This window comes from Staurois parvus, unplaced genomic scaffold (assembly GCF_062004578.1).
Source record: "Staurois parvus isolate SC_StPar_1 unplaced genomic scaffold, SC_StPar_1.0 ptg000304l, whole genome shotgun sequence".
NCBI lineage: Eukaryota > Metazoa > Chordata > Amphibia > Anura > Ranidae > Staurois > Staurois parvus.
The window spans coordinates 595,177-613,544 of NW_028318100.1; the positions used below are offsets into that span (position 1 = coordinate 595,177).

The 18,368-nt window shown below is 42.6% G+C and overlaps 1 protein-coding gene across 4 annotated transcripts in view; it reads right to left on the reverse strand.

Annotated features, from left to right (window-relative positions):
• Window positions 1-18,368, reverse strand: part of TMC4 (transmembrane channel like 4) — an 880,426-nt gene that overhangs the window by 553,772 nt on the left and 308,286 nt on the right. For all 4 annotated transcript variants that reach the window (XM_089683320.1, XM_089683318.1, XM_089683319.1 and 1 more), the window contains one exon: window positions 2,575-2,720. In XM_089683320.1, coding sequence (XP_089539446.1) covers window positions 2,575-2,720 — 146 coding nt within the window. The remainder of the gene's footprint in view (window positions 1-2,574; window positions 2,721-18,368) is intronic.

Consider the following 18,368-nt stretch of genomic DNA (forward strand, 5'->3'; position numbering starts at 1 on the left):
CAGTAAAAAAATGTAAAAATCAAATTTCGCCATAAATTTAGGCCAAAATGTATTCTGCGACATGTCTTTGCTAAAAAAAAATCCCAATACTTGTAAATTAATTGGTTTACGTGAAAGTTACAGCGTTTACAAATGGCAGTATAGATACTGGAATTTTTTTATACTAATAATGGCGGCGATCAGGGACTTATGGAGGCGATCAGCAACTTATAGCAAGATTGAGGCAGACCTTCAGACACTGGGGGGAACGGAGTTGGTGTCACTGACAATACAGTGATCAGTGCTAAAAAAAAAAAGCACTGTCACTGTACTAATGGCACTGGGCAGGAATGGGTTAACATGAGGTGCAATCAAAGGGTTAACTGTGTGATGGGAGTGTTTTACTAGGGGGCGGGGTGTGTGTGCTTCACTGTAAGCACACTGCTCTGGATGGCTCTGCCCAGCCATCCAGAGTAGTGTGCCCAAACTGACAGGGAGGAGGGCTGTTGATAAACAATGCAGCCCTCCTCCCTGTCGGTAAGCGCTGGATTGACACCTGGGGCCGCGATCAGTGGCGCGGTTAGGGTGCACGCGCCCCCTATCTGGAAATGCAGAATCACGTATATATACATGATCCTGCGCACAGGGGCCGCCTGAAGCAGTAAATCTACTATAGGTCGGTCCTAAAGCGGTTAAAAGTCAGTAGCTACAAAAACTGTATCTGCTGACTTTTAATAAACAGACGCTCATCTGTCCCAGGATTCAGCGATATACTCACCTGAGTCATCCCTTCACTCGGTCTTATGTCCCCGGCACTAGTATCTCAACTGTGGGAACCCAGCTGTGACAGCTTGCGGCTTCACATCAGGGTGCCTGCCGCACTGTGCATTATGAATGGTCCTACAGTCTTATGGGACCTGTCACATGTCCCCAGAGGACTTTGGGGGGAGGGTGTGGCTTGGGAGAACTTCTGCTTACGTTCGCCTAAGGCGGGTGTCGGCAACCCGCAGCTCCAGAGCCGCATGCGGCTCTTTTTCACCTTTGCTGCGGCTCTGGAGCACACTGCCCACCAGGTGACAGGCAATAGGGTTTCAGCGTGGCAAACATTGGCTGTCAGGATGTAGGCGGGGCAGCGTGACGAATTCGTCTCCTCTCAGAGTCCGCCCCGAAGACCGGAACGGCGCGGGATACATTGGCTGTCAGAATGTGTGTAGGCGGGGCAGCGTGACGATCGTGAGGGGAGCTAGGCTCCTCTCACAGTCCGCCCTGAAGACCGGAACGGCGCGGGAACACGGCGAGAGGAACGCGCGGAGCAAAGGTAAGTGAATTGACACAGGGGGGACTTGGGGACTTAATATGGGGGATGAATTAATATGGGGAATGCATTACTATATGGGGGATGAATTACTATGGGGGATGAATTACTATGGGGGATGAATTACTATATGGGGGATGAATTACTATGGGGGATGAATTACTATATGGGGGATGAATTACTATGGGGGATGAATTACTATATGGGGGATGAATTACTATGGGGGATGAATTACTATATGGGGGATGAATTACTATATGGGGGATGAATTACTATGGGGGATGAATTACTATATGGGGGATGAATTACTATATGGGGGATGAATTACTATGGGGGATGAATTACTATGGGGGATGAATTACTATATGGGGGATGAATTACTATATGGGGGATGAATTACTATGGGGGATGAATTACTATATGGGGGATGAATTACTATGGGGGATGAATTACTATATGGGGGATGAATTACTATGGGGGATGAATTACTATATGGGGAATGAATTACTATAGGGGGGATGAATTACTATATGGGGAATGAATTACTATAGGGGGGATGAATTACTATGGGCGTCTTACAGCCCTGATGTGCAGACACTGTGCACTGAGGTTCAGGAGAAAAAATCCCATTAACCAGATAAATTAAATATTTTAATTAGCTATTAATGTGCAAAAATATATTTTACATTGTTAAGTGAAAAAGTTCTTTTTTTCTTCAGATTGACAGCTAACTGCACGATCCTGTATATAGCATTAAGGTAAGAAACAATATATGCAGTGTCGGATTTGTTTTAAATGTTGCAATGGTTTTGAGGCTCCCAGTCTTTTTTTTCCCTTCGGAAACGGGTCCAAGTAGCTCTTTATGTCTTAAAGGTTGCGAACCCCTGGCCTAAGGGGTGGGAGCGGGTACATGTCAAAATCAGGTACCTGCTCACCCCCTCAAAAAAAGTGGCATTTGGGGAAGAGAAGGGGGGAGGAATCCTTAAAGCGGAATTTCAGCTTTTGGGTGTAGCTCCGCTTTAAGTTTTTTTCCCACTTACTTTGATAATTACCAGCAGCTCAACATTATTATTAGTATTAGAATCTATTTGTGGGAACACAAATTTATGTTAGCAACAGCTGGCTATTTATGTTGAATGTTTATTATTAGTTGTCACAGGTCGCGCAGGGGTTCACACTTGCATAATGTGGGTGTTAGGGTACCCTCTCCTTGCCACTGCAGATATACATTACTTGGTAAGCAAAAGGTTAATATTCTAGTCCATTTTATTTCAACTTACCTGATTACAGTCCAGACTAGACTGAGAAGAAAATAGACCAGAGTTGTTACCAGATATGCCAGAGGGATATTATAGGAGAAAGCAGCCAGACTGAAAGATGTGTTTCTGTAATACCCATAAAACATATACGTAAACTCCATAAATCCCTGCAGGAATAAGCAGAAGACAAAAGTTTTAAAAACCTTTTAAGCAATGCAATGTTCAACACACTTAGGTGTTGTTTTTTTTAAACACGGTTTATCACTTTTCATTCATGGAAGCTTTAGTACAGCTTCTATGAATTGATGGGGGGGAAAATGGTAGATATAGTTGGTATTCTTGATGAGCGCAAGGGATGTCTTTGATGTTCGAGTCGAATACATTGGGTATTTGTGTGCTCTTTGAATACACAAACTGTTAGAGCGTTCGGCGGGCTATTCGCCCTCCACAACCCACAATGCACTGCCCTCTGACAGTGCATTGTAGTTGGCCAAAGCAATACACTTCACCACAGGTCAGGTGCAATGCTTTGGCCAATTACAGCACAATCGGACGGAGCTAGCGGTGACGACACCGCTAGCTCTGCCCAATTGTTTACATCTGACCAGCAAATGTCAGATAACGGCAAGTGCTCGGCGGGTGCAGGTGGGTCTGCAGGTGTCAGGGTTTTTTATTTCGGCGAGTCGTCGTGACAACGCTGGATGCCATGATTGACGATGGAACCATTTTTTTTAAAATAAAAGACTTGTCAAAAACTGTTGTGTTTTTATTCACATTGTACACTTTTTTGGTGAACGAGTTGGGGTCTGGAGGGAGCTTCCACATCCAACAAATCATCCCCCCACAGACCTCACAACCACAGCCCAGGCTTGTGGGGAAGATCCCCTTGTTCCAATCAATATGGGGACAAGGTGCTTTGGGGGGGGGCATCATTGACCCAGTATGCCCCAGTCAATGACGTCACAAGTTGACATCACCGCGTGACCCTGTCCCTTTGGTATTTAAGAATTGTCAGGCCTGTGGAGCTGTTAGATGATGGGAGCCAACGTTGAGAGCGGAGACTTTTTTCTTTTTTTGGGTCAGCGGTGGCGGCGGGTATCGTGATTGATGTTGGATGTACTTCAAGGGACTTTTTTATATTTGTTGTTTTAATAAAGGACTTGTCAAAGACTGTTGACTGTCATTTTTTAGACTACACCTTTTTTTTGTAAATGAGTAGTGGTACTAAGTACCCCATACTCATTCACATGGGGTGGGGCAGAATCTTATTAAAGGGGCTCCCAGATTACTTTAAACCCCCTGCCCGCCCGCAGACCCCACAATCACAGGCCAGGGTTGTGGGGAAGAGGCCTTTGTCCCCATCAACATGGGGACAAGGTGCTTTGGGGGGGAGCCCCCTGGCCCAAAGCACCCCCCCATGTTGAGGGCACGTGGCCTGGTGTGGTTCAGGAGGGGGGGCACTTGTTCGTCCCACCCATTTCCTGACCTGCCGGGCTGCATGCTCGGATAAGGGTCTAGTATGGATTTTGGGGGGGACCCCATGTCGTTTTTTTTTTAATTGGGGCACGGGAGTTCCCCTCAAAATCCATACCATACCTAAAGGGCTTGCTATCCTACTAACGGTCAGCCGACCTCTAGCTAACAAAGCTGACAGGAGCAGCTTTGTGTTTCATTTCAAAACTGAATTTACTTCTGTGAATAGTTCTGTAAAACTGCAAAACAATCACATAAACTGAAATTACAATATGTTTGTACACATCTCTCACAAATGCGTACGATGAATACATTTCTTGCAAACAGCTACCTACAAAAATATTGAACACATTGACATGCTATCTAGCTATGTATGTAGCTTTAACAAACACAATGAAAGAACTTACTGGCATATGTGTATCAAAGGGAAAATGGAGAAGATCCTCACTGGTGTTCCTCTAGAACAGGGGTCTCCAAACTTTCTAAACAAAGGGCCATATTACTGTCCTTCAAACTCTACGGGGGCCAGACTGTCTGGAGGGAAAAGAGTGTGTCCTGGCATCGGTGCGAGTATAACAATGCCCCATCATTAATATTAGGTGCCCCTTTGCTGGTATTAATGGAAGGAACAGTGCCCCATTATTGGTGTCAGTATGAGGAATAGTGTCCCATTATTGGTGTCAATGGAAGGAATAGTGCCCCATCATTGGTATTAGGGGAATGAATAGTGCTTCTTTGTTGTTAACAATGTTAGGAATAGTGCCCCATTGTGTCAGTGAGGGAACTAGTGCCCCATTGTTGGTGTCAGTGTTAGGAACTATGCTCCACTGTTGCTGACAGTGGGGGAAATAATAACCCAAGGGACAGATAAAAGCAAGCAAAGGGCTGCATCCAAACCCCCGTGCCACAGCTTGGAGACCGCTGCTATAGAAGCTCAAATGGCAGCAATGGTTTAGGGGAAATCTTTATTCTTGACAATCATTAAACACTTTCTATTCTTGTTGAAAGGGAATAAAAAAAAAACAGGTGCAGTTGCAGTGAACACCGAATAGATGGCTTCCTACACAGCACAATGATGATATACGATATACAGAACACGCTCATACCCCACAACTGTAATTTTCTGGTGCTGCGGGAATAATAGAGCCAAGGGACCTGTCACTGGCGCTTATTAGTGATGGGCCGAACACCCCCCGGTTCGTGGTTGAACATTCAAACCTAACAGAAGTTCAACCCCAAACTTTGAACCCAGGGAACAATTCAGTAAGTGGTATCTTACGGTAACCAAGTATGTGGTAGGATACAGCACACCATTTTTCCAAAAAAGTTGGCAAACGGTACTAAAATATCACATAAGTTATTTTAGTAATGCAGTATTTTAGTAGTGAAAACATGCGGTAGTGTTTCAGCTGTCAGCAGGATTCCCCACTGACAGCTAAATGTGCTAAGAATTGATTGCAATTACAAATTTAGCAGTAAAACAGCGTAGAGTCACTCCACCATCCAATCGGAAGATGGGACCATGCTACAAACTTCCCAGCAAAGAGGGAGTGGCAGGAGTCTTTTGATTTCTACTATGACAGCTGGAACAAGCACAATGGACAATTCACATTAATTGTAAGTACTATTCCTTATGCTGGTTTTTGTTTTAAATTTTACCTAAACTTAGGGTTTAATATTTTAATTAGTTGTTTCATAGCCAACACACCCATTTTTATTCAAATATTTATTTGTAGGAATTTGTAACTATATTTTACTGTACTCATTAAATTTAGAAAGTGTATGTAAAGCCAAATACCAGCCACATTTTTATTTAGGTACAAAAGAGAATGTTTAAAACACTCACTACTCCCTCAGTCGTATTTAATCCCTGCACCATTCTGCATCACTCGTGAAGCACATGTTCTAGCACAGCATATACTAATTTACTGTTGGGTTATTTGCTGTATGGTCCCCTCTCTAAGTGAGGAATAAAGCAATCGGAAGATGGGACCATGCTACAAACTTCCCAGCACTATAGATCTAGAGAGGAGGAAGTTCAGGAGCGTATATACATTACTGCTCAGTATACATCTCTGAGAGGATTTATATATTTGTTGGAGGATATGGGTATGCACACTGATCAGCCAAAACTTTATGATAACTGACAGATTAAGTGAGATTAATGATCATCTCATTACAATATATATTATTAACCACCTCCACTTCACTGGGAACCTTCACCCCCTGCCTGCCCTGGCTAATTTTCAGCTTTCATCGCTTTCACACTTTGAATGCCAATTGTGTGGTCATGCAACATTGTACCCAAACTACATTTCTATCCTTTTTTTCACACAAATAGAACTTTCTTTTGCAGGTATTGAATCACCACTGGGTTTTTATTTTTTGCTAAATAAACGAAAAAAGACCAGATTTATTTTTTTTAAATGCAGTTTTCTGTGTCTCTATTATAACATTTTGCAAATAAATTATATTTCTTCATAAATTTAGGTCAAAATGTATTCTACTCCATTTTTTTGGTTACAATAAAACTATAGCACATATATCTGAAAATCAATTAATCCTGATGTACTGACGGCAGTACTCTTATTTCTTCAGGTCTGAAAATGCCAAATATCCCCTAAACGACCCCCTTTTGGAAAGTAGACAATCCAAGGTATTTAGCAAAAGGCATGGTGAGTTTTTTGAAGTTGTAATTTTTTTTCACAATTTTTCAGAAAATGAAATAGTTTTTTCAAAAATGTTTTTTTTTAAATTTTAACCATTTCAATACTGGGCAATTTTACACCTTTCTGCCCAGGCCATTTTTCACATTTCAGCGCTCTCACACTTTGAATGACAATTGCGCGGTCATACAAAATTGTACCCAAACTAAAATTTTACCATTTTCTTCACACAACTAGAGCTTTCTTTTGGTGGTATTTAATCACCGCTGGGGTTTTTATTTTTTGCTAAATTAACAAAAAAAGACTGAAAATTTTGAAAAAAAACCACATTTTTCTTTGTTTCTGTTATAAAAGTTTGTAAATAAATAATTGTTCTTCATAAACTTAGGCCAAGATGTATTCTGCTACATGTCTTTGGTGAAAATAACCCAAATTAGGATGTATTTTTTAGTTTGTAGGAAAGTTATAGAGTTCACAAACTATGGTATAGATCTGAAAATTGATCAATCCTGAAGTACTGACAGCCAATCTAATTTCTTGAGGTCCAAGAATGTCAGATCAGTACAGTACAGTCCGACGTATTTCATAAGAGGCATGGCGCGTTTTTTGAAGTTGTATTTTTTTTGTCATAATTTTTCGGAAAATGAAAAAATTAAAAAAATTATTTTCACTATTTTTTTTTACATACTGTCACCAGTGCAGTACAGCGTCATCATATAACTGGCATGGCGGTGAACAGGGACACTGACTGGTGACAGTATGAAAAAAAAATATATATATATTTTTTAATTTTTTTATTATTTTTAATTTTTTATGACATTTTTTTTTATTTTTTTAAGATTTTTTTTTCATATTTTACTATGACCAAAATAGTACAATGTTACCATAGTAACACTGTACTACTTTGGGGAAGTGATCAGTATTTTTTTTTTTTTACACAATTTGCTTATAGCAAAGAATTACTTTGCTATAAGCAAGCATTTACCAGAATGAAATCGATTCATTCAGGTTTTTTTTGTGGTTTTTTTTGTGCTTAGCTGTGATTTGGCCATAGCTAATCACATGACATGTGCATGTGACCTGCTGTGACCATTCACAGCTAGGCACTAGTATACAATGGATGGTATGAATGAAGCCATCCATTGTATACAACTGTCATGTGACCTGCTGTGATTGGTCACAGCAGGCCACATGGTACCGGCAACGGGGGCCGGTACTCAGATCTGTCATCGGCCGTGTCCGAGGTACACGGCCGGTGACAGATCGCGCCGCTGCGCGCCTCTACAACCACGCGAACTGCGCATGTGCGGGAGCACGCCAAATGGCGTGCACCCGGAAAGGTGAAGCATTTTTGCCGCCACCAAACGGCTATAGGCTGGGCGGCTAATGGTTAAAAATACTGTCACAAGTACATCATCATCGTATAACTGGCATGATCAAGGACACTGACTGGTGACAATGTGTAAAAGAAAAACAAAACAATTTTTAATAATTTTTTTTTTTTTACTATTTTTATTTTATATACTGTGTCCAGAGCAATACAGTGATGCCATAATAACACTGTACTACCCTGGGGAGGTGATCAGGATTTTTCTTTTTTTTACACATTATGATCACTTATATGAATATGAATATGACTGGTATAAACAATAATTTTTACTGAATGAAATCAATTCAGTGTGTTTTATTGTAATTAGTTGTGATTGGCCACAGCTAATCACATGGTACAAATGGACTGTAATTGGCCCAGTCTGTACCATGTGATCACTGTGACCAATCACAGCTAGCAACACAATAGTAGATAATGGATGGCATGAATTAAATACATACATTGGTTTAAAATTGTCATGTGATCTGATGTGATTGGTCAGAGCGAACACATGGTACAGTGATCGATCATCTGCTGTATCCGGTGGACACAGTGGGTGACAGGTCATGCTGCAGAGCGGACCATAGGGCCCGCGGATGCAAGGATTCAACCTATGTCTGTACCCCTTGTCCTCGTTATTTTCACCCTCAGGCCTGGGAGAAATAAAGCTCTGGACACCGTAGTATGCAAGCTAAATCTCTGAAAGTTTTATGCATGACAAGAATGGTTATACAGATCTCAGTGGGCATTGCTTAATCTCAGCATGACCAATGAAACATTCCATTCTTATCAATATAGTTACGTGAAGAACAGAAAATGCAAATAGCTGAAGGATAAGGTAGTTCCATTTACAGAAATGAAACTAGTCTAAGGAAACGAGAGAGAAGTTACGAAAACAAAACTAACTGTTCACACGTCTAGAAATGGAGGCATTATACAAAATGGATGCCATTTAATAAGACATATTTCCTTACAGCGGGTGCGTTCTAGGGAGGACGTCATATGACGTCCATCCAGAACAAAAGGGCTTCCACCGGGCATTTAACTATAGGTCTGGAGGGTACCATTTAACAATATTGATTATCTCAATACATAGTCAGGGTGGCCATGCTCACAGTCAAAAATGCCTACAATGAGTACATGAGCATCATAACTGTTCTACAGAGCAATGGAAGAATGTAGCCTGAAATGTAATCATGTTTTCACACAAAATGATTCCCACTCTCAAGCTCCTTGTGGACTTTAGCTGATAATTCTGTGATTTACCTTCAATAAGCCAGGATCACCAGCAGCAGTCCTTTGATTGTCAAACAAGGTCTGAGTAACAATCTGAGCAAGAAAACAAGAACAATGGGAAGCATTTCCCTAGCTTAATAATCCCCTTTATTCAAACTGTAAACAAGTTAAAAGTGCACTCACATGCTCCACAGATGAGAGTAAGCCTGTCAGTAACCCAGCTGTCAACTGAGCTATAGCGAATGACAGCTACAGTGTGGTCGGTTAGTTACGGAAGGGCGTCTTTTGATGTCCTCCCAGAACCCCACCCCCCTGCGCGCCCCCTCAATGAGGTAAAGCGCCATTCACAGAGGTCCTTTACCATGTGATCAACTGTGTCTAATCACAGCTGATCACAGTGTAAACAGACCTGACGGTTATCAGCAGTCTTTTCCTCAAGCTCTGTGACAGCATGAGGAAATAAGAGCCAGTAACCAGAAATTCTCACGGGCACATTTACACTGATAATTGAGGCACTAATCATCAGTGCCCTGATTATCAGTGCAGCTCCATCAGTGCAGCCTGCCAATGCTCATCACTGCAGCCCTTCAGTGCAGATATGTGCTGCCCATCAGTGCTGCCTATCAGTGTAGCCTTTTTAGTGCCTCCTCATCAGTGCCACCTCATTATTGCCCATCAGTGCAGCTTCACCAGTGCCCATCAGTGAAGAAGAAAACTTACTTATTTACAAAATTTTCAAACAGAAATTAGGAAAACATTTTTTTTCTTCAAAACCTTTGGTCTTTTTTTATTTGTTTAGCAAAAAAATAAAACCCAAGTGATGATTAAATACCACCAAAAGAAAGTTCTCTCTCTCAAAAAATTGATAAAAATGAATTTGGGTACAGTGTTGCATGACTGCACAATTGTCATTGAAAGAGAGAATTGGCCTTGGCAGGAAAGGCATGAAAGTGCTCAGTAGGCAAGTGGTTAACCAGTTGCTGCCTGGCCTATAGCCAGATGATGGCCGGGCAAACAGCTTGTCCCTCTGGGTGGACATCATATGGCGTCCTTTCAGGCATGCACAGTGCGCCTGCCCGCAGGGCCACTCTGTGGCGCGATCTGTCACCGGCCGTGTACCTCAGACATGGCCGATGACAGTTCTGTGTACCGGCCCTGTTGCCAGTACCATGTGGCCTGCTATGACCAATCACAGCAGGTCACATGACAGTTGTATACAATGCATGGCTTCCTTTCATGCCATCCATTGTATACAAGTGAGTCTAGTTGTGAATGGTCACAGCGATCACATGCACAAGCTGGGCCAATCACAGCCCAGCTGTGTCATGCGATTAGCCGTGGCCAAATCACAGCTAAGCACAAAAAAAACCCCTGAATGAATAGATGTCATTCAGGTAAATGCTTGATTATAGCAAAGTAATTCTTTGCTATAAGCAAATTGTGTAAAAAAAAAAATACTGATCACTTCCCCAAAGTAGTACAATGTTACTATGGTAACTTTAAACTACTTTGGTCATGGAGAAATATGAAAAAAAAATCTTAAAAAAAGAGAAAAAATTTACTAAAAAATTAAAACTAATAAAAAAAAATAAAAAAAAAATTCATTTTTTTTTCGTACTGTCACCAGTCAGTGTCCCTGATCACCGCCATGCCAGTTATATGATGATGATGCTGTACTGCACTGGTCACAGTATGTAAACTCATTTTTTTAATTTTTTCATTTTCCGACAAATTATGACAAAAAAATTACAACTTCAAAAAACTCGCCATGCCTCTTATGAAATACATCGGACTGTCTACTTTGGGGGATATCTGTACTGTTCTGACATTCTTGGACCTCAAGAAATTAGATTGGCCATCGGTACTTCAGGATTGATCAATTTTCAGATATATCCCATAGTTTGTGAACTCTAACTTTCCTACAAACTAAATAATACATCCTAATTTGGGTTATTTTCACCAAAGAAATGTAGTAGAATACATCTTGGCCTAAATTTATGAAGAACAATTATTTATTTGCAAACTTTTATAACAGAAACAAAGAAAAAAGTGTTTTTTTTTTCAAAATTTTCGGTCTTTTTTTGTTAATTTAGCAAAAAATAAAAACCCCAGTGTTGATTAAATACCACCAAAAGAAAGCTCTAGTTGTGTGAAGAAAATGATACAATTTTAGTTTGGGTACAATGTTGTATGACCGCGCAATTGTCATTCAAAGTGTGAGAGCGCTGAAACCTGATGGCCTGTGCAGGAAGGGGGTAAAAGTGACCTGTATGGAAGAGGTTAAAGAATGCAGCCTACTGCAGAACAAGTCCTCTTCACCCTGATGTGATACATATTCCTGTTCCCACTAACTGTGTGTACCATCCCGCCAAGCTGATGTCTGCACAGAGAGGAGGAGAGGGGGAGAAGCAAGTCGTTGCCGCTCAATCGGCAAGCAAAATTGTCATGCGCTGGTAGCCTGAATACCAGGACCAGCGTCCATATGGAGAGGCATGCAAAGCGAGTGTGACCCCAAGGAAGATACAAGGGTTGCCATGGATACTGAAATGCATTTCAGAGGTGGGGCCTCCTCCTTCAGGCATGCTCAGCTGCCTTCTCTCCTCCCCTAAGTAGCAGACACCAGCACTGTTTAGGAAAAAGGTTTACCCTTTTCTGTCTCCCACTGCTATGCATGAAAGCAGCACTAGTGATAAGGAAAGAGGTGGTACACTGATGTTGAGCATTACTCCCACTGTAAAAACAAAGAATAAATAATTAAATACATAAGTCAATCCATTATGGCAAGAAAGAGTGCCTGGAATCAATAATTGAAATTGGTGATGAAGGTGACCCTGTTTTGTCCCTTTTGATTCTCTAATGAAACAGTAATATCCTTATTCCTTTATTTTTCATAATCTGAATTAACAAGATTGGTAATTCAATTTTCTAGACATATGGTCTTCAAAATAATGCTTTGTTCCTCCTAATTCTGGTCAGAAGAACAATTTTGTCTTAGCTTCTGGAACTGACTAGACAGAATATTCTTTTTCCATTGGTGGGTAGTGACAACTCTTCCAATGTAAGTAGGAGTAACCCACAACCTATTTGAAATGTGTCTTGAACTTGATGTTACCTGTACCATCTGTGGTTAACTACTTTCCCTCCTGAGGATTTACCCCCCTTTCTGACCAGGCCTCTTTTTGCTACTCGGCGCTGCACTAATTCAACTGATAATTGCGCGGTCATGCAATGCTGCATCCAAAAAAAATTTACGTCCTTTTTTTCACACAAATAGAGCTTTCTTTCAGTGGTATTTGATCACCTGTGCACTATTTATTTCTCACGCTATAAACAAAAAAGTGTGAAAGTTATAGTGTCTACAAACTATGGTATAGATACTGCAATTTCGCCATTTTTTTGCTATACAGTTTCGAAATATAAAAAAAATAGAAAAAATATGTTTTTGTTTTTTTTCTTCATTTTCCAAAAACTTGTGGCAACAAATGAGATCTGCAAAATACTTACCGTGCTTCTTCTCAAATTCCTTGGGGTGTCTACTTTCCAAAAAGGGGTCATTTGGGGGGGGTTAGGTGCTATCCTGGCATTTCAGGACCTCCGAAACTGTGATAGGTAGTCTGGAAGTGTAATGAGGAAATAAAGCCCTTTAAAAGCCTGAAGGGGCTTATTGGATTTTGGGGTCCTGTACTTGGCTAGACTGCCAAAACGTCTCTCACATGTGGTACCCCCATACTCGGGAGAAGTAGCAAAATGTATTTTGGGGAGTAATTCCACATATACCTATGGAATGTGTGAGCAGTAAATCATTTAAGTGACAATTTTGTGTAAAAAAAAAAAATTTTTTTTTTGTCATTTTCCAAAAACTTGTGGTAAAAAAATAAATTCTTCTATTGATTCAACATACCTCTCAGCAAATAGTTTGGGGTGTCTACTTTCCAAAAAGAGGTCGTTTTGGGTGGTGGGGGCATTCTATGCCCAGCATTAGAAGTTTATGCCACACATCACTCACTCTTCTAACCACCTGAAGACCAAACCTTTTCTGACACTTTTTGTTCACATGAAAAAAATCTGTATTTTTTGCTAGGAAATTAATTTAAACTCCCAAACATTATATATTTTTTATGGCACATGGTACTCGCACAGCGATTTTTCAAATGCAATTTTTTTTTGAAAATACACTTTTTTTACTTTTAATGCACAAAAACACAATATATTGGCCAATTATTTGGTAAAATATAAAATATAATGGTATGCCGAGTAAATAGACATGCTTTAAAACTGTACATGCCCCGTGCAATGGCAACAAACTGCAAACATTTTTAATATCCATAGGCAACGCTTTAAAAGCCTTTAAAAGCTACCATTTTAAATTTACAGAGGAGGTCTAGTGTTAGGATTACTGCCCTTGATCTGACGTTTGTGGCAATACCTCACATGCATGGTGCAACCGCTGTTTACATACCGGCACAGGGTCAAGGCTTGTGCACACAGGTGTGCGCGCATGGGAAAGGCGTTTTTTTTTTTTTTAGTTACTTTGATTTTTTTTTTATTATTTTTACATTGTAGCTTACATTTTTTTTTATCACTTTTAATGCTAGAACAGGGAATGCAAATATCCCCTATAACTTCATGGGGCATTGTCATATATTGTTTTTTGAGAAATCTGGGTTCTTTCAGACTTTAGATATCTCCTCTGCCCTTACATTATCTAATCAAACCAAGATCGGTGTGATCAGATGCTTTCCACATTTACAAATGGGGCTGTTTATATCCTGCGAAACTGAAGTGATGAAATGCTTGTAGCTTCTTATTTCTTAGGCTATAGAGATGATTGGCACCATTCTGGTCTCCAATCAGCTCTATGGTCAGCTGGCAGAAACAACGGCTGCATTCTCAGGTTCCCCCAATGACACGAGACTGACAGAGAAGACCGTGGAAGACAGCGGGGGAGAGGGGGGCATCATCTCCAGCTGCTTGTAAAAGCAATCCTGCAGCTAATTAGCTACTAGGATTGCTTTTACATGAAAGCTGATCGCCGGCTGAAAAAAACGATACCAGGATGATGCCTGCAGCTGTAGGTATCATCCTGGTATAACCAGTCAAAGTCCAGTGATGTACTAGTACATTGCTGATCCTTGTTGGGTGTATATGCTGTGTTCTTTTTTTTTGTATGCAACCTGTGGACTGAATGAAAAAATGAGAAGAAGGGGCGTGTCCAAGATGGCGCCGGGAGCAGACGTCTCTCCCTGAGCTCTGGCACCCCGATACTCCATCCGCTGCCATCCGGGGAACGGAAGCCACCCACGACAGATCCACGGCTGCCCGGACCTTGCCTGACATCCGAGGAGGGGTGTCGAGCTACTCTGCCCCTTCTCTGAGCATCTGGGGCGCGGGGCGGTTTGAGGCCTACCGCGGCGTGTGAAGCTGCGGTGTTTCCTGAATCCGCGGCTGGAGCGGATCACCGCCGCGGCCGGATCGCCGCACCACCGCCCTGCCCATCCAACTCTGGACACAGGTCAGCTATTGGGACAGGCTGGGTGGGTCCCCCTGATCCTCCTGGTGGCCCTGTGGATTACACCATATCCCTGCAGGATCCCAGCAAGATACTGGGGATCTGATTTGCTGCAGGAGTAGTGCTGGATGGGGGAAGGAATTCTTCCTTATAACCCCCTTCCCCAGTGGATAAATCAGGGGTGTCTGGGATATATTTTGGCAGCCTCTACAAAGCCTGCATACCCGGCCTAGGTACCATAACCATCTACATTTCACTGGCTGCAGCATTATGTTGAGCCTTCTGTGAACACCTCCCCGGTGGGGGGACACGTACACGAGCCAGGGGGAAAACGCCAGAGTGACCTCCCTGTGCCGTGCCACCGAGACATTTCTTTTGGCCATTGGGCTTTTACACCCTAACGTATCACTTCAATAGTCTGAGGGTGCCTTGGAAACCTGTGGACCACTCCCAGGCAATGCACCGCACTCCCCGCACTAAACTTAAACATCGGGCCCGACAGCAATCCCCTCCGCAGGGCCACATCGCTAAGCTGATACCTAGCCTGCCTGAGCCTGATGACAACACCCAGCTTCCAGGTGACCCTGAGTCTGACGGAGATAGGGGATGGCTGATTCTCTTGAACACAATCCCGAAGCCTTGCTACACAAATTCCGTGCGAGAGGAGATTACAGCTGCCTCGCGTAAAGTATCTTCTGATCTGGCGAGAGGCTTAAAGGAGTTGGGCCTTCGCGCCCACCAATTGGAGCAACGTATGGATTTGGCGACTACAGTCTTGGAGGTCATGAACAAGAAGTGGAGGATCTACATGCTGAGCTGGACACTTTGAAAGATAAGTTGGAGGATGCTGAGAATAGAGCTCGCAGGGATAATCTCCGCATCCGCGGAATCCCCGAGGCAAACACCGATTTGCAGGGCACTGCTACTGCTCTTTTCCAGGAGTTGGCCCCTGAGATTCCCATGGAACATCTGGAGTTTGACCGTATCCATAGAGCTCTAGCACCTAAGCCCACGGAAGGTCCTCCGAGAGACATTATTATTAAATTCCACTTTTAACGCACTAAAGAACGTCTACTGCAGGCGGCTCGGAACCGTTCGGTTCTGCAATTTTAAGGTCACTCTGTTCATCTGTTCGTGGATTTGTCCCCAGTCACGATTGCCAAACGTCGTACCCTAAGACCCTATCTTCAAATTCTTCAATCGGCTGATATCAAGTACAGATGGGGCTTCCCTTTCAAGCTTTCATTCTCCTCTCAAGGTTGTCAATTCCAGGCCTCTTCGCCAGCGGATCTTCTGCGTCACTTTCGGGAGCTTAACCTGGAACTGCCACAATCCCAGAGTGAGGAGACTCCAATCCCTACGTGTCTTCGAAATTCCGAGTCTTCACATAAATCTCCTCCTAGTCAAAGTGGTTCACAGGCCCTCCGATCCCTACAGGCCCAACATTTTCAGGAAGTCTCCGCGACTTGATGTTTAGAGGCTGGCCGCCAGTATGTAGCTTAGTCCCATGTGGATTTTTGCTGCCACTTTCTAGACTTGACTCTAGATCTGGTCAGGGATTTCATATCTCCGTGTGTTTTATCTCTTCCAATCCAGAGTGGATGTTTCTTTTCTCTGCACTGATTGGTTGAGATCTCTATCGTTCTGCGAGTTTCGGATTGCTTATTCACAGGTGTACTAGCCTTAGTTGTTTGTATAATATTTTTATATTAATGCCGAGTTGTTCCGGTGGATGGTCATGTCCCCCATCGAGCTAGCTAGCGGTCTGGTCTTCTGTCCCGCCCGCTACCTAGCCTTTATGTGGGTGTTTTACCCACAGTTGATAACTATATTGTTTGAATCAACCTCCATGCTTCACAGATATCTTGCTTGTATATCAGATGTCTTCTTGCCTTCTCCTTTCTTTTTCATCTATTTCTCCTTGTCCTTTGTCATGTGTGTTTTGTGTTTTTGTAAATTTTTTTCCAGGGCTCCCGGGGATCGCGGTGGATTTAATCTTCCTTTTTTTAGATCACCATGTCGTTGAACTGGTTATCACTGAATGTCCAGGGGATGAACTCTCCACAGAAACGGGTAAAGATATTTAAGTTTCTTCGGGCTCGCCAAGTTGACATTGCTTGTTTGCAAGAAACTCACTTCTCCACTACTTCTGCCCCAAAATACTTTGATGCATGTTACCCTCAGATATTTCAAGCTACTGGCCCCACTAAACAGAGAGGCGTATTGGTCGCCTTCCATAGTAAAACTCCATTCGTCTGTGTGAGGCGTATTGCTGATCCCAATGGCAGATACCTTCTGCTCCAGGGCACGATCCATGGAATAGATGTTACCATAATGTCCTACTACGCTCCCAACGTTAACCCTGGACCTTTTCTGTCACACCTATGTTCTCTTCTGGCTACACATCAACGTGGTACGCTTTTGATGGCACGGGATTCAAACTTAGTGCTAAATCCTGCATTAGATAAATATCCAGCGGAGCGCTCTGACCCTTCCGCATCAGCGAAGTCCTTTGTACGTACGTTAAATACCCATGATCTGGTAGATTTATGGCGTGAATTTCATCCTCGGGGGAAAGACTACACTTATTATTCACACCCTCATCATTCTCATTCCAGAATTGATCATGCCTTCATTTCATGTAAACACCTCCCTTTGGTTCGCTCTATTTCTATCCTAACGGTCCCATGGTCAGATCATGAGCCTATTTTGGTAGTCTGTCGATCTCTCCTATGTAGGCCGGCCTTCTCTTCGTGAATAATGAATGACTCCTTGCTTTCGCTGAAGGAGATTCAGACGGAGCTACATCGTAAGTCTCAGGAATATTTCCAATTAAACTCGGGTTCTGTCTCTTCTTCAGTAACATTATGGGAAGCGTACAAGGCAGTTCTTAGGGGACACATTATCCACATAGCTTCAAGGCGAAAGAAGGAAAGACAGTTTAAACAGCGTCAGTTGGAATCGAAGTTAGCTTCCGTGTCGGCCCAATTTAAACAGTCACCTTCCCTGTTGAATTGTAGACTGTTGGATCAGGCTCGTTTAGAATTGGATCTGTGCTTAACAGATGAGGCTGAGCGCTCCTTACGCTGGACTCGCCAGAAGTGGTATAGCAAAGCAAACAAACCAGACTCTATGCTGGCCCGTAGATTGCGTTCTTTTGCGCAACATCCCAAACCGATATCTTTACGTACTCGTTAGAGATGAGCGAATCGAACATAACGAAGTGGAATTCGTTCCGAAGATTTGGAAAAATTCTATTCGCGACGAATCCGAAGATTAGCAAACTTCGGATGTACGAATCGAATTTTCCCAAAAATGGCGGCGACATGTGTGGCGACGGAGAAAATGGACAGAGAAGATGGGGCGGGGATCTCTGGGAAGGCGCGCAGACAAGGCACGCTGACCCATAGTGCATTCATGACATGTGATCGCATTAGCCAATCAGCAGCCAGCCAGCACTATAAATCGCGGCCATCTTAGAATTCTCCATTAGCCTCCGGTCATTCAAGAGAGACAGACCTGTGTGTATTAAGGGACAGAGTTAGGGCCACAGAGACTTTAG